The following is a 16705-nucleotide window of genomic DNA, read 5'->3' on the forward strand; positions in this document are numbered from 1 at the left end:
AATGTAAAGATAGAATTATCTCCATTGCAACACTGACATCATGTCTGCTTCTCTCATGTTCGCGACTACGTCTTACAAAGTAGGAGTGACATGAAAGCCTAATTAAGATCGACTTGAGCAGCTTGATAAAGCAATGTCACATCATTTTCACTGGTTCTTAAGCATGTTTCAGCCCATTTCGCACCCTGTTACACTAATTAACGGCTGAGAGCACGACCGCGTGAAATTACAGCCAACAAAATCGGCTGCTTAACAAAAGGGATTTTGACAGTTCTTGGACAGTCTAGAGGCTGGCGTGAGCATGACATCAAACAATAATTACGTCTGTCACCAGAAAGCCACCCCTCCTTACGTGGTGCTGGGGCGACTCCACCAAAGCAACCGAACAGAAAGGGAGAACTCAAGCATGGAAAGCGTAACCCCGGTGGTGACAGCTTTCTGCACTGCTACAAGTGAGTCCCGATGATTCCCCCAAAAAATTTCCCTCCGAACGCACGTAGTCAGATGAGGGAAAGGGAGCGTTGCAGAGTGATTTGACAGCAAACAAGAAGACTTTTGTCACATCAAAGGAAGCAGACTGGCCAGTGTCAGAAGACACTGATGCATAACCAAAATGCATTACGTTCGCTTCAAAAAATGACTGCATATCAGTGGAGCCATCTTGTAGGAGCTGTCGAACGGCCGTAATCTCGCCGCAAAAGCAGATGGTTTAAATGCACTAAAACGACGCCAGCGAACAATCCATTTCATTTGCCCGTAATACGGAATTCAATGCCTGAGTTACTCTGACAACTGATGAGTCAAAACTTTCAGAGCCGGTCTCAGTAAAACATGTCCCGCAGACCTACAGCTAGAAGAATCACAGTTTCTCACTAGCAGGGGAATGTGTGTGTGCGTGTGTGTGGTATCTGGAAGCTTTCAAGCACTGGAAGCTGAGAGCACAACCTTTTCCTCGTGTGTATGAGGAAGCAAACTCACTGCTGAATGCGCTCTAGAGGAAGAGGAAGCAGCTCCTCCAGTTTCAGGTTGTGGAACTCGGGCCGAGACTCCTGAAGCTTCTTAAACCTTCTGAACGCTTTGTTTTTCTTCAGCTGCACCTAAAAAAAATTAAAAAATAAATAAAATGCGATCAGCCTGAACAGCATTTCATACTTTTCCAAATACCCGAATACTTGTTCTTAAGACCACCCTTAAGCACAGTATTTAAATTTCGTTATTAAATATAATTTTTAGATCATTTTTACACCAAAATATTCACATTTTTCTGAGAATTTGAAAAAATAATTTATTTGTCAGATTATTTTTTTTTTCTCCCAATTCGAATCTGCCAATTAACCCACCCGTATGTAGCTCCCTCGGCACTAGCAATGCTCCCGACATGAGGAGGCTTGAGGAGACTAAGTCTCCATGCAAATCCAGACACCACTTTTTTTTTTTTTTTTTTTGATGCATCATCACGCAATAGCCAACACCGGGTCCTCAGCTCCAACACACCAGCTAACAGATGCCTGTGCCGGCCAACATCACTTTAAGACTGATGAGCGGAACGAAACAAGCACCTAAAGAGAGCACAGCCAATTTTTTCCCTGCGGACACAAAGAGTACTAAAAGAATGGACTTTATTTATCCACCGTTCTTAAGAAAGAAAATCACATAATCAATCTGACGTAGATTTCTATGACTGTAGAAACACACAACTGCAAGGCTATCATAAAGTTTAAGTTTATTTAAGATCATATTTTTTGAGAATACCAATTGTTCTTAGAATTGGCCATAAGAGAAAACGCTCAGAAAAATTCCTTTATTAGTTTTATGAATTTGGCCCCAGACAGCCTGAGAGTATCTCAGCTCCACAGAGTTTAAACAAGTGACTGCGGTTGTGCTTGATTTCCTCACCTATTTGTGTTTTTTGGCCATTTTTCTTTGTTTGTCATTTTTATGTTATGAACAGTATATGACTCTGTTTAGCCTAACATAACAGCTATTATTATGTAATTGCCATTTTTCTCCTGGTTTATAATAAAATATAACAAGTGAACAAATACGAGTAAATACGTCACTAAAGATATGTAAGGACAGCTGAGAGGATCATTGGAGTCTCTCTACCCTCCGTCATGGACATTTACACTGCCCGCTGCATCCGCAAAGCAACCAGCATTGTGGATGACTCCACCCACCCTTCACACAGTCTGTTCTCCCTCCTGCCATCAGGAAGAAGGTACCGCAGCATCCAGTCCAACACGACCAGACTCTGCAACAGCTTCTTCCCCCAAGCCATCAGACTTCTCAACTCCAGAGACTGAACTGATGGTTTTTCTGTTCCATGCACGCAAACTCACACACACTCACACACACTCACATTCACCAACCATTTACCCCAGACAATATGAGAAGCATTTTGCACTAATAACTATACTACCTCACTGGACTCAATATTTATTGCGCATTGGAGGAAACCTCAAACACCAGGCCAACCAGGCAACTCCAGCACACTCATAACACTAATTTGGGGTCATATCACCCAGCACTACATTAACCTTTCAACGCAGAAAGGCTTATTACACACCAAGATGTATTACTCAGTAACTACAGGGTCTTCTGTACAAACTGGTAAGGCTATTCTTTGGTAATAAGAGTTTGTAATAAAACATTCGGCCTGCCGGCGGGCTATAGGCTGTTTAAGGGGTTAAACCACATCAGTTTCCTTGAGACACTTTAGGTGGAGCTGTTAGTGTGTGAGAAACATGTTCAACATCATCCTAACATCACTTAAGGTGGCAGGTGGGCCGAGCACGTCTGCTTCTATCATTAAATATGCATGTACGCTCATCTGTCAGCATGCATCAGTAGGCAGGGCATCGCCACCTTTCTATCCACCAAAGTTCAAACCCGTGTCTGTGGTCTGCAGAGTTTGATTTAGACCCGGGTTGTGTTTGTTTATACCTTCCTCCACGATATACATACAGCATACTAAATGGACCATCATCTTCAAATGGCACGCGTCCTGTGCAGCGTAATAGGTGCCGAGTTGACCATGCACACCTGCTCGGCTGGCTTTTATGGCCGAGGCAGCTGGGGTCTCCCTCTGAGAGGCCGACAGACACTAAATCACAGGCATACTGGCCATGTTGTGTGATGAATGTTTGATTTGGACTGGAGGAGGTTAATGTTTTTGGCCATATTGATACTACCTTACAGATTAAGGAGGTTTTGTGATTAAATCAAGACTTTTGTGCTGTACAATATTAGTACTAATCTAATATTACAAACTTAACATTTATTAAAATAGAGGCTACTAACAATTCTATGCCTTTTCTGGTCTACCTTAGCCATTCAACAAAATCCCCCCCAATTTTTTTGATGCACATTATCCTGCTTTTGCTGGAGTAACTGTCTCTACTGCCCAGGGAAGAAGGTCTTCTATTAGATCTTGGAACATTGCTGTGAGGATTTGACTGCATTCAATTACGAAAGCTTTAGTGAGACCAGGATGTTGGATGATCACCACCTTACCTCATCCTCAACATACTGGCTGAAACACCATCTTTCCAGAAAACACAGGAAAGTCCACTGCTCCACAGCTCAACGCTGGGGGCTTCATACTCCTTTAGTCCACGTATGGCATTAAGCATGGCGCCAAGTCCAAGCTAAAATGCTGCTTATAGAAACTGCTATGATATGCAAATGAATTCATTTCTGTGACATCCCAAATACTATTGATTAAAAGAGTTGTTTAGTTGCTATATATGGACCTTGGAGTACAGGGTACATCTCAAAATTGTAACAGTGCCCCCATACTTCAACTAACTCTCCTTTCTTTTAAAAACGGGAGGGCAATTTGGTTTTCCACAATTTGGGCCCTTTAATGTTGACAACTGACTTTGCAATAAAAGGTAAAGGTAAAGTGTGCACTGTACAGCGAAATGGGTCCTCCGCATTTAACCCATCTGTGGTAGTGAACACACACTCACACACACACTAGTGAGCTAGGGGCAGTGAGTACACACACACACCCAGAGCGGTGGGCAGCCAACTCCAGCGCCCGGGGAGCAGAGAGGGTAAAGGGCCTTGCTCAAGGGCCCAACAGTGGCAGCTTTGCCAAGCCCGGGAATCGTACCCACAACCCTGTTATCGATAACCCCACGCTCTAACCGCTGAGCCACCACTGCCCCTATATAGGCCCAAACTGTCCTTATCATTCATCACTAAACGCTGCAAGAACCTGACAGTATTCAGCACTTAAAGGAGTCTTCAAAACTTATCGACAGGTAGCATAAACAGGCCATTAGAAAGTCAGGAACAGAATACAGCTATTTTAATCTTCAGCTGAGCAGTTGTCAGGAAGACGGCGCTGAGGCTACTCTCAGGCCCCTGAATAAATGAATTAATAACCCACCTAACCGCTAATAAGCTCCCGCTTTTAATACAAATAAGCACTGCTCCTTGCCTCTGCAAGAGAGCCTTTACTTCCTCACCAGACGCAAGCCAGCCAGGCAGGCAGGCAGGCAGGCGGTGACACGGTGGAGATCCAGAGGGACAGATTGCCTGTGTCTGAGTCACGCGTCAGGGCAAACATGCCGCTCTGTGTTCCTGCAATTACTGCCATGTAGGCCTGGCGGGGGAATCAATGCTAACTTACACAGCTCAGTCCCGAATCAATGAGAATCAGTCAATTTGGCGCAGACATATCCCTCCTCTTAATTAAGACATTAATATCAGCGAAGCTCCAGGCTTCCCACAGATAAATAAGAGCAGATGTTAGCAACGCCTCGGCTCCACGGCAGGGCACGCTGTGGAGGAGCCGATAGTTGAGGAGAACACTCTGAACATCCCTCTTACTAACATACATTCAGTCCAAAGCACCCGCCCACTCCCGGTATAACACGTTTAATTTGATTCCGGGCCTATTTGGAGCGCTGCTCATCCGTTCGTGGTGGATGTTGAAATTTAGCATTAGCATAGCATGGTGATAATTCTTTAACCACTACCTGATTTGGTCTAACAAGGAATCAGTCATCCGTACACGGGGGTACAGGTGCCTTGCTGAAGGAGGAGCTAATTAGCACAGAGAGAGACAGAGATTCCCTATTGCACTTTTTTGGGGCCAATTGACGGAGGCTGCCCACTTAAGTCAGGCCTAATGAGACGGGAGTGCTGGACTTAATGGTACCGCTGGGCTTTGCCGGAGAGAGATCTGTTTGCACAGGGTGTCATCCACTAGCCTTAATCAGGTAGGTGACTCCATTTTTTTTAACTGCTCCAAACGTCAATCATTTTGAGTGGCGATCTTTGAGTTACTGACCCAACAATGACTCCTCTTTTCTTCAACCCTCAAAACTTACACAAAAATGTTGTACAATATGAGGATGAGAAAAGGGAAGGAAAAAAAAGTGTCACAGAACACAATAGCTTAATAGGTTTCGACTAATTAGAGCTGGAGCATGATACACCGTTAATCCCTCTGCATTACCATAGATCTATAATGAATACATATTCATGAATTCTTACTGACAGGCATGACCGCAAGGAGATGACCTCTATCCAGGTTCCCAATCAAAGACAAAAACGTATGCTAACTCAGAGTAGGTATGGTTGATGGACAGAATTTAGCCTCAAAGCTGCACGAGGGAAGATCACCAAGCTCAGTTTAAAGGGGAATTCCAGCCAAAAACTACAGCCGAGCGGTCTGCTTTTTGTGTTCTTGTACTACAGTACCCAGCATTCACTACGCAAGCACATCGAGCTCAGTCACTGACAGATGACATAAAAAAAAGCTACGTTCATTTTGGAGATACATGACCAACCATGACATTAATACCACCTGCCTAATTTTAGAGGAGGTCCCCCATTTACTGCCACAACAGATCTGGCATATCGAGGCATGGACTCCACAAGACCCCTGAAGGTGTCCTGTCTGGCACTGAGATGTCCATGTCACCAGTTTAGCGATTATCCTTTCCTGAACCACTTTTGGTAGGTACTGACCACTGCATACCGGGAACAGCCCACAAGACCTACCCGATGTTTTGGAGAAGTTCTGACCAGTTGTCTAGTTATCACAGTTGGGTTCTTGTCAAAGTGGCTGAGGTACTTGCCTGCCCATGTTTCCTTCAAGAAGTGGCTGATCACAAGCTGCCTAATATATCAAACTCCCTGGCAGAGGCCGCTCTACATGTAGAGGATAATCAGTGTTTTTCACAACTCAACTGTTCTGTAGTCAATTCAGATTACCATCATTTCTTTCGCTTCCTTGAAATGGTGTGATCGTGTCGTGCCGGTCTTCTAAAGTAGCCAACGTTAAAATTATATCCATGCGTGGGTACATTATGGTCTGTTTTCATGTTCCACTGTAAACATCTCCGCACCGCAGACCCTAACTCTTTTACTTTTAACCTTCTGAAAACGTCCTTACTGCTGCCGGCTGGGAATAATGTTCATAATGGCACCTTGAGGACACTAAATGGTGCTCTGAACACGGTGGGCTAAACAAAGACTCTGAACTGGATGGGGATTCAAATAGCCAATACATGCTCCACTAAATTACGCCTTGATTGGCACCAGTCCAGTGTTTCAGGACAGTGTTAGCGGTCCCTGGCATCCTTATCATCTCATTTTGCTTCTGCTTCTATCATTTTTAATGGCTTTCAATGCAACCAAAGACTAGAAAAGTAAGCTAGCTAGTACTACTTTCACTGCATCACTCACTGTGGCTATACCTCTGAATTGGGACATAGTAAACACACACAACTGACAAAGATTCTGAGTGCTGGCATACTCACTGAGCTATAGACTAATAGGTTCGCCCCCAAACACCCACCCCACAGCAGTTGTTGTACAATGTAGGTCAACTCACCTTTAAAGACCACAAAGTCCCTAACCCCCAACTTACCGTCAGAACCTTCTTTGCAGTCTGGATGTTGTCAACGTAGGTAGTGTAGAAATGGAGGTGAGGGCAGAACTGTTCAAAGCCAAGACCAAAGTTCCCCTCTTCCAAATGAGCCAATAGTGTCCTAGTTGGAGCACAAAGACCTCTTTAGTTCAACACATAAAAAAAGAAGATCCAGCTTGTACGCCAACAAAGTGAGGAACATTCTTCACACAGGGGCACATAAATGTTGTTGGTAAATATAGCTCCGCCATGGCAGCTTCACACCTCCTCCCAATCCATTATGAAACGGTAACAGTGGCGCTATTTCGGGAATAGAGGCGCTTTGCGGAAAATAATGAGAGGCTAAAGTTCAGAGGTAGAGGTGTTCCCGCAAACGTAAGCGGTTGCCATTTGCTCTGTGTGGTGTCATCTAAGGCCTTTCCCTGTGGGGTGACAGTTGTCTGAGACCAAGGCAGTGGGGCTAGCGCCCAAGGGCAGCAGCGTGGCACTTTCCACAGTGAGCGAGCTCACTGCAAATCCGGGGAACAAAACATGCTGAAGTGGAATGCAGGCACAGACGCCCTGGCTGTCACGCACATTACAGCAACACGGACGGAATTCAAGGGTGAGGGTGTTGACACTTGTGAGGTAGCTTATTATCCAAACTTGGAGAAAGGTAGCGCCTGCACACGCACACACACATACATACACACAGAGACACACACTTTCTCTAATGATGTTCCCTGAGACTTAACATTCTTACATGCTGGAAGAAGGAGCACTTTGCGGTTGAAGTTGATTTAAATAGATTTTAATGAAGTTGCAAGCCAAGGTAGCCTCTGTTCGTAATCAGGAGATGCTGGAGCAGCCGAGAGAGTTCTAACAAGGGCAAAGGGCGGGAAAAACAGTGTTTCCGATCCCCCCCCCTCTTCTCACAGCCAGAGGCTATTATAATAAATATGAAATTACGAATTACATTTTTTATGCTCTTTTTTTTAGGGCAATTAAATTCTCTGGCCGTCAGGAAGACGACAAAGATAACATTAGCATTCCTCCTGCGTCACTTTAATCCACACTAATTCTTAGCAGTTGTGACATCTGGGGTGGGCACAGACTCCGCTAAACAATGGGGGCCTATGAGGCTTCATTTGCGGAGAGCTGGAACAGAGGAATACTAATTATTGTCGCTGGGTAGTTAGCACAATGCAAACACAGGCAAAGAGAAAGCCACAGAGGAGAAAACGGCACATTTTAGAAGCCCAATCAGTGCAGAGAGCAGCATGCCTTTCCTCCCCTCCACTGGTGACAAGGACCGACTTCCTTCTTATGGGATATTATTTGATCTATTTCCACACCGCATTTACTCTCATTAAAAGGGAGGGGGAAAAAATAAAAATAACAGAGGCACTCGTTCGGCATATTTATCTTTCAAATGTGTTTTTGATTTTGTGCTACTTACTCAACAAAGTGACAGCACTTTCAAGTTGGTTATCATGGTTTGTTAGAGTGCAGGCTGGGATAATTGGAATGCTCCTACCGTCGCCTGATCCCCTCATTGGATAAACAGCTATAACAATGATGAATGGCACCGGTGGATCAGTATATCAGGTTTTTTTCCCCTTCCCTTTTGTTTATTTTGTTCGGCAACGTTTAGCAAATCGGGAATTTATTAAATCCTCGCCTGCCCAGGAGTATCAGAAGTGTAGAAACATCTACAAACAAAACTCAGGAAACATCAAAATCTTGAATCTCGTTATTTGCGGAGAAACACTTTTAGCCTCAACTTAGCAGACAGACAGCAGGGTTGTGGGTTTTATTGTGCATTTGTTATGATCATATTTCTTTTTTACCTGGGAGGCCACTGCAGACATCATTTCCACTAACAATACACTCAAAATAAAGGTGCAATAAAAGGTTTTTGGAGCTTTGCCATAGGAGAGTCACTTTTGGTTCCACAAAGAATTATTTTATTAATAAAAAGAAAACCTTTCATCCCTAAAGGCTTGTATGTGTGGCCCATACATCTACACTTTAAAGTAATATTATTTTCATAGCACTTACCAAATCATTTACAGCAGTTACTGAATGATTAATATTCATGGCTGAATCACCTATTGTAGTTACTTAATCATTTATAGCAGTTACTAAATTATTTATAGCCATTAATGAATCATTTATAGCAGTTACTGAATTATTTAATCGTTACTCTTTAATAGAAGTTACTGAACCATTTAGTCATTACTGAATCATTTAAAACAGTTACTGAATTTAGTCCATACCGAATCATTTATACTTGTTACTGTATAATGTAGTCATTATTTATTCATAGCAGTTGCTGAATTATGTATAGTCGTTAATAAATAATTTATAGCAGTTACTGAATTTAGTAATTACTGAATCATTCATAGCAGTTACTGAATTTTTTTGTCATTACTGAATCATTCATAGCAGTTACTGAATCATTTATAGCAGTTAATGAATCATTTACAGTCATTACTGAATCATCTATAGTCCTTACTTAATTATTTATAGCAGTTATTAAATCATTTACAGCAGTTACTGAATCATTTATAGTCATTTTGAACAGTTACACTAAATAATTAGTATCAAAACTAAGTTCAGGGTTCGAGTTTAAATAGGTGAAAAACCTTTACATCAAGTGAAGCTTTTTTTTTCATTATGGAACCAAACATTCTTCTCGTAGGCCAAAGAACCCTACATGGCACCTTTATTATTAAGACATTACAATAAGGTGAACTTTGCTGCAATCAGTCCCCCAAGACCCACTATCATAAAAGCACTAAGCAGTCTTACTCCCAAATGCATCTGATTAGCTGAAAGGTGGTTCACTGAAAATGGGCAGTCGTACTGAATATCACTTTAGTACGTAACTAGAAAATCGCACCCTATTCAGGTTGTTGTTGTTTTTATTTTGCTGTAATTCAAGAAGGAAAAAGCAAACGGTGAGCACACACATCTAAAAAGGCTACCTAATAACTGAGGGTTAGGAGTATTGGAGCACTCTATTCATTTTAATCAGTCAACCAGTACTGTCTGTTCAGGGATCTAAATTGAGAGGCTGCCATTACGGCTCACCCGGCGATTCAATAACCGATTCTAATGATGATATATGGTAACTGAGTACCAATTTATCCAATACATCAGGCTCTGAAATTCAGCCCTCCATCTTCATTCAGCCACTGCAGCTGGAGTGGCCCGTCAGTCTGGCACTGATGGGAGCCTCGGGGACCCCTAGTGATTCATTATTCAGACTGTAAATATAATTCTCAATCAACAAGGCCGGGATGAAGCCCTCGCAGGCTGTCACTGCCTCCTCTTCACCCGTTGCTCGGAAGGCTGGAAATGTACGCAGTCAGTATGCAGCACCGAACCTTCCAATCACGTTAGATCTGGTGCCAATTTGGGCAGGGCGCTGATGAAATCCCGTTAGTGGATTGCTACCGTGGACAAAGAAAAAAAAGTCTGTCCAAACATGTAACGCAAATACACAGACATCGATCACATTGTTAAATATCAAATGCCGGTCAGGAATCCAGCAGTGGGAATCCCATCAGTGCAGCCTCGAAGGTCTTCATAAAAGGTTGTTGTTTTTTTTTTTCGTAATAAATAAAAACAAAACAAAAAAAATGAAAATAACAAACACAACCTGGAGGCTTATTTGTTCTCTGGCTATCGGACATTAGGAGAGGGATTCGGTTTGCTTGCGTCTTGCTTTCAGATGCGCTAAACCAAGTAAATCAAAAAGGCCTGATGTGCCGAGAGAGCTGAACGTCACGGCTCGGCCTGTACGGAGCACTCGAAGAAAATCCACCGTTAACGGCATTGGACTTCTTGACACTTGTTGAGTTAATTTGGTGTTAGTTTGTTCTACCCACGCTGGAAGATCAATGCTGAGACTGGACTTCAAGCCTGTGTTTTTTTTCCCCCTCTCCCTCCTGTTGCGTTATTTCATCTTCGCCCGCTCATTTCGCTCTACCCTTGCCTTTTTGTTTGTGTCGGCTGTCATGAAGCAAAGCTCCCTCAAGCAGGGAATCCAGAAGGCCTGCACAAGAGTCACAACTGGCCTTCATAAATTAGTACTGAAAGCTGCCCGCCCTATTAAAAAGAGCACGGCTCGTACCAAACAAGCTGTTTTCTGAAGCCTAGAAACCTGCTACAGGAGGGTTAAGGAAGGGGCCATTAAAAATGCATGCGCCTCCATTCAGAACATCAGCATTTACCCAAACCTGCTCTAATCAGAAGAGATGAGTGCCCGTCATTAAAAGGAAGAAAGTGGCGGCGATAGCAGGAATAGCGGTGCTCTTCGGAGAAAGTAGTGCAGCCATAAGCCTAAATGCAGGACCCTCATTGATTCCTGATCCCACTTGAGAGAAGAACAAGATAAGACCCACCAGGCAGCCACCAAGTTCTCAAAGTTCATTCTTGTGTCAGACCCCAATTAATACTCCCAACCCTCTCGTCCTATTTAAGCGGTATCACAGACGCCGCCTTTCCCTCCCCAGAGCAGCAATATCCAGTTAATTATTGAAAGGATACTTACTGGTTTACTAAATGAATGGATTTAATTGAACTGAAGATGCTCTCTCTAATGTCCTGCCTCAGGGTTCCTTTGGCCTTCAGAATCTCCACAAAGTACTAGAGAAGAGAGGGAGGGAAGGAAGGATAGAGGAGAAAATTAAATCTTTCGCCGCCACTCGTTCGTAACTCTCCATCTTGCAGAGTGTCACCTTACGCACGACGCACCCTTGAGACAGAGAGGAAGGCATTTTTACATCAGTGGCATCTCAATTACTTTTAACAGGTTAGGCGCACAGCTAATTCCACACGACCTCAGGGCAGAAGAAAACATGAAGGAGAATATGCAGATTCTCATAACAAAAAAAAAAAAAAGAGAAAAAAGTGTGTGGGTTTTAATAACCAGCCACTTACCGAACGTAGGACGTGGCAAAACAATAAGAATAACCCGGTGGTTCACAGCGTTCGCTCTCTAGGTTCAACCGCTGATCATTATGACGCACAGCGCTTCTTTGTGTGTGGGTGAGCCTCAGCCAGAGAGAGGCAACATGACGGGTTAGACCACACAATGTGACTCCAAATACAGAAACAGCTGCAGTGCTCTTAGGTCATTTAGTAATAAAATGAGCTGAGCAAATTGAATGCGCTTAAGGCCTTCAGTGAGTAATAAAGCGCAGAGTGGAAGCGGTGTGATGGAGGCCAGGATTGCTCAAGAGTAAAATGGAAACTTCGGGAAGACTTTCAGTCTGAGGAGAGTGTGTCTCTCATATGGCCCAATTAGACTAACAAGTAGCCACTGTGAAACACACACACACACACACACACGTTCGTTTCTTTCGCAATGAACACTTTACAGCCTGAATGATGCTCTATATGTCCAAATGTTTGTGGACACCCCTTCTAATAAATGCTTTCAGCTGTATTCAGTTGCACCCATTGCTGACAAAGATGTGCAAATGCGCACATACACACATACAGTTTGTCTAGTCCCTGTAAAGTACTGCCAATAGAATAGGACTCTCTGGAGCTGATAGACATGAACCTATTGGAACCATGCAGCCTAATGCCAGGCGTGGTTTGAGGGGCATGAAGCCCCCCAGCATTGCGCTGTGGAGCAGTGGAACTGTGGAATAATGGTACTCCAGAATAATGGTACCCCAATACTTTTGGGATGGGTTGTGGAGGAGGACAATGAATGAACAGGTGTCCCAATACTTTTGTCCATATGGTGAATGTTATGATGTGATTCACACTTTCTATTGTTTTTCTTTCTATTTTTATTACTTTCTATTTTCTCAGATTTTTCACCCATTTCACCCCAATTTGGGCCGCAAATTATCCAACCCATCTGTACTCCACCCCCCATCGCATGCGATGCCCTCGCCACTAGTGGGGGCGGACCAACACACGCTTCCTCCGATATGTGCAGAGTCAAGCTGCTCATTTTTTAACTGCCGCCGATGCAATTTCACCGGGCAACCAATGCGTCTAGAGGGAAGCACCAGCCTGCAGACGATAGTTACGAGGAGAGAGCGCCATCTACCCACCCTGGAGAGAGCATGGCCAATAGTGGTCTTTCAGGCCCTCGGCTGCCGATGGCAAGCAGCATGACCGGGATTCTCACTGACGATCCTCTGATCATAGTGACAGTGTCTTAAGTCTGCTGGACCACTCCAGGTCTGTCTTCCTCTTCTTGAGATTAGGGTTTGATGCACTATGCAATGGTTGTGTTGTCATGTTCAGGTGTTGAATGACATGCAGTCTCGGTAAAGGCTCAAATAAGAGGAAGAAATCAATATAAAATTCTGATAACTAAAACAACTGACCTCCGATTTGAGCTGCAGCCTTTACTATATTACAGTATAGAAAAAGCCATATACAGTACAATCACTGGAGTTTTATTGCCGGCATTCTTGATAATATTATTAAATCTGTGTGACCTTAATCTGGGCAGCCTTTTTTTCTCTCTTAGAAAAAATACAAACTAAATTCTGACACACTCTGATAGTAGTGATTCTGATAGTACACTCTGATTTAGGATGCGCTGTGAATAGACCATGATCAAATTTTCTGTTTTTTCTCTCCATCTCCAGCAGCAACAGAGACTACATCTAGCCTTTTCTCTGTATTTTGGCCTCCTATCCACACAAATACATTGATTTAGGTCACTAGAACAGAGGTTTTTGAAAAGAATCTCAAGGGTGGAGATTTTTGAGATGAACCTTATTTACAGTGGTTGCGTGTGGACGAGCAGAACACAGCTTTCTAACCTGTGCATGGTTGTTGTCAGCTAACGATTGGGTTTACCTTTTCAATATTCAATATTCTGAGACACATTTGGAAAAGGTTTACCTGCCTGTTCAGGGGTGTATGGGTAATTTAGAAACAGCTGGGTATGCATAGTAATAATAATAATAATAATAATTATTATTAGTATTATTATAATAAAAACTATGGTAGATACGAAACGGTAGACTTTGTGGTAAAAACTGGGGATTGAGTCTGTGTGAGAGATCAGGTGATGGAGACGTGCTGTTTGAACACTGCAAGAAAATCTTTGTAGTTAGAAAATGGGCTTTAGCTTGGTTCTGTATTTATGTCTGCTTTGGCTGCTATGCTGCTTCTTGATGAATGGCCATGGCTCCTTTTTTTTTTTTTAGATTTTTGCAAAAAATCTAAGCTAGACAGTGATTTGATATTTTAAAAGAACTGGAAATGGGTGACTTGCATGCAAATATGTAACATTTTACAGTCCACTACTTCAAAGCACCAGTTCCTTAATCTGAAAACGTTGCCATAGACGTGATGTTCAGGATGTGACTAGGAAGATGGCACAGCTGTAACAACACTAGCTGATGTCGGACGGGTTCAGAAAACACTGATCTATTGCACTGTCAAACTAATACATGACCACATTGTCTACACACTAAAAAATAAATATGCTACAAAAGGTTCTTTGGGCAATGCCATAGAAGAACCACTTTGGGTTCCATAATTTGGTTCTTTATGGAACCAGAAGTGGTTCTTTGATGGCATCCATCAATGCAAACCATTTGTAGCACCTTTATTTTTTAAGCATTTTCTTGAGTACTTTTATGTATTATGTTATGTATTTAACATTTTCAAAATACTTCAAAATGCCTCTTAACATCAGTAATATCATCTAAATTTAACCTAGACACCCAAACAAACCCAACACCTTTTTCTTTTTTTTTTAACATCTGTTAATTAGTTTTTACGGTTTCTTGAGTATCACATTTGGTCTGGATGCCTGCCTCTAACAGCAAACCTCAGCAACTGCAACACTGCTTTCTCTTCCGCCATATTTGACAGGGTCAAATACACTGGTAGTAACAGGTGAAGGACCACGTTTACAGACATTACAAAAGTGTGTGTACGTGTTGATGCACTTCTCAGCGCATTTGAGTGAAAAGTGTAAATGGAACCTGGCCATGGTGCATCCAGATAAGATCCAGACATAGAACTCTTGCTAATACAAGATGTAAACAAGCTCAATGTGTTTGTTTAACCATTCCCAAACCTCTTCTTAAGGAAGCCCAGGATTATTTGTAGTTACTATCCAATACCTGGCTTGTGTAATCAATGCTTCATTAAGTTAGAACAAGTGAGCTGCTGACGCTGGAGGATTTGAACAAATTCATGTGTTAGCTGAGGGCACTGAGAGGAAAACTGAAAAAGGAACCTTTATACCCCAAAGGATATCAATACTTTTCTGAAAACTAGAAACAAAATAAAAAATCTGTTTGTTTTTTTTGCATTCATTTTTACTGCATTACTGTTTTTTGCGTCTATTCTAACACTATTAGTGTTTTCCCACAAGCAAGAGCACTTATTGCCCACAGATATGGTTTTACATTATTTAACACATTTGCACATAAGTGTACACCAATCAGCCATAATATTAACACCACCAGTCTAATATTAAGTAGGTCCCCCCATTGTGACACCACAACAGACCTGCCTAGTCAAGGCACAGACTCCATAAGACCTCTAAAGGTGTCATGTGGAATCTAGTAACAAGACGTATAACATTAAGTCCTGCAAGTTGTGAGGTGGGGCCTCCATGGATTGCATCAATGAGCCTTAGGCATCGTTCATCGGTTGTCCTTTCTTGGAACCCCTGCATATCATAAAAAGCCCACAAGACCTGCCTGATGTTTTGGAGATGCTCTGACCCAGTTGCTGAGCCATCACCTTCAACAAGTGACTGTTAATTTGCTGCCTAGTAGATCCTACCTCTTGACAGGTGCCACTGTAGATTAAGATAATCAATTTTTCTTAACCTTAACAAGAGGTGCTAGTGTTATGGTGATTGGTGAAGGCATGATGGCATAATGTGAATTTGTCAATTGTTCTTTATATTGTGTCAGATTTCCTGATGAACGGACAAACAGAAACGCTCCAAAGTGGCTTGGAATAAAATCTCTCAATTGAAGGCTTTAATGGCTTTTCCTTCTTTTGTAAAGTTGCCAGTTAGAAGGTTTTTGGGTAACAAGGAAAATACCCAAAATATACCTAGTACATGTTTGCTTGTTTATGGAGTTTTGGGGTTTCAGCCCACACACAACTACCCCCCCAAAATATTTGTATATATATTATATATAAATACCAATAATAATAATAATAATTCCATATAATTCCATATGCATCAGTCCTTTTGTGTAAACGCTACAGTACGCAAGACACAACCACGCTGAAACTCACTGTAGTGATCAAGTCCAGCTGCTCACAGTACTTCTGTTCAGTCTGCACCAGTTCGCGGCCCGCACGCTTTCTCTTCTTCTCCCAGCGCTCCCGCTGCTCCTGGACATTGCGTGTGCCGGTAGGGACACATGGGCTTGGGGCAAAACTCATGACTGACCAGGTGGGGGCGCCTTTCCTTTCCAGAGCTGGTGGTTACCTTCATTAATCAGGAAAAAGAAAAACGTTTTGGGTTATAGGGTTTAAGAACATTTTCAAGACGGACACAAATTAAAGGAACAGCTCATCATTTACCTTTTTTACATTTCTAATTGCTGTGAGGATTTCATAGCATTCAGCAATAACAAGGTCATTGAGATCGGGATGTTGAACGATCACCGCACCTCATCCCAAAGGTATTGGATGGAGCACCAACTATCATTCCAGAGAACACAGCTCCACTGCTCCACAGCTCAATTCTAGGAGCTTTATACCTCTTTAGCTCACAGCTGGCATTTCGTATGATGGCAGTATGTTTATCAGCTCCAGAGAGACATGCTGTGTGTGTGCATTTATAATAGGAGCAACTTAAAGTAGCTT

The 16705-nt window shown here is 42.6% G+C and overlaps 1 protein-coding gene across 1 annotated transcript in view; it reads right to left on the bottom strand.

Annotated features, from left to right (window-relative positions):
* The window catches only part of arhgef39 (Rho guanine nucleotide exchange factor (GEF) 39), a 51227-nt gene extending 34948 nt beyond the window's left edge, over window positions 1-16279 (bottom strand). Inside the window, exons 1-4 of the mRNA XM_072673962.1 lie at window positions 16130-16279; window positions 11430-11524; window positions 6890-7010; window positions 979-1097 (exon numbers count right to left, since the gene is read on the bottom strand). Coding sequence (XP_072530063.1) covers window positions 979-1097; window positions 6890-7010; window positions 11430-11524; window positions 16130-16279 — 485 coding nt within the window. The remainder of the gene's footprint in view (window positions 1-978; window positions 1098-6889; window positions 7011-11429; window positions 11525-16129) is intronic.
* Window positions 16280-16705: the final 426 nt, after the last annotated feature.

The sequence above is a fragment of the Salminus brasiliensis genome, chromosome 2, assembly GCF_030463535.1.
Source record: "Salminus brasiliensis chromosome 2, fSalBra1.hap2, whole genome shotgun sequence".
In the NCBI taxonomy this organism is placed as follows: Eukaryota; Metazoa; Chordata; class Actinopteri; order Characiformes; family Bryconidae; genus Salminus; species Salminus brasiliensis.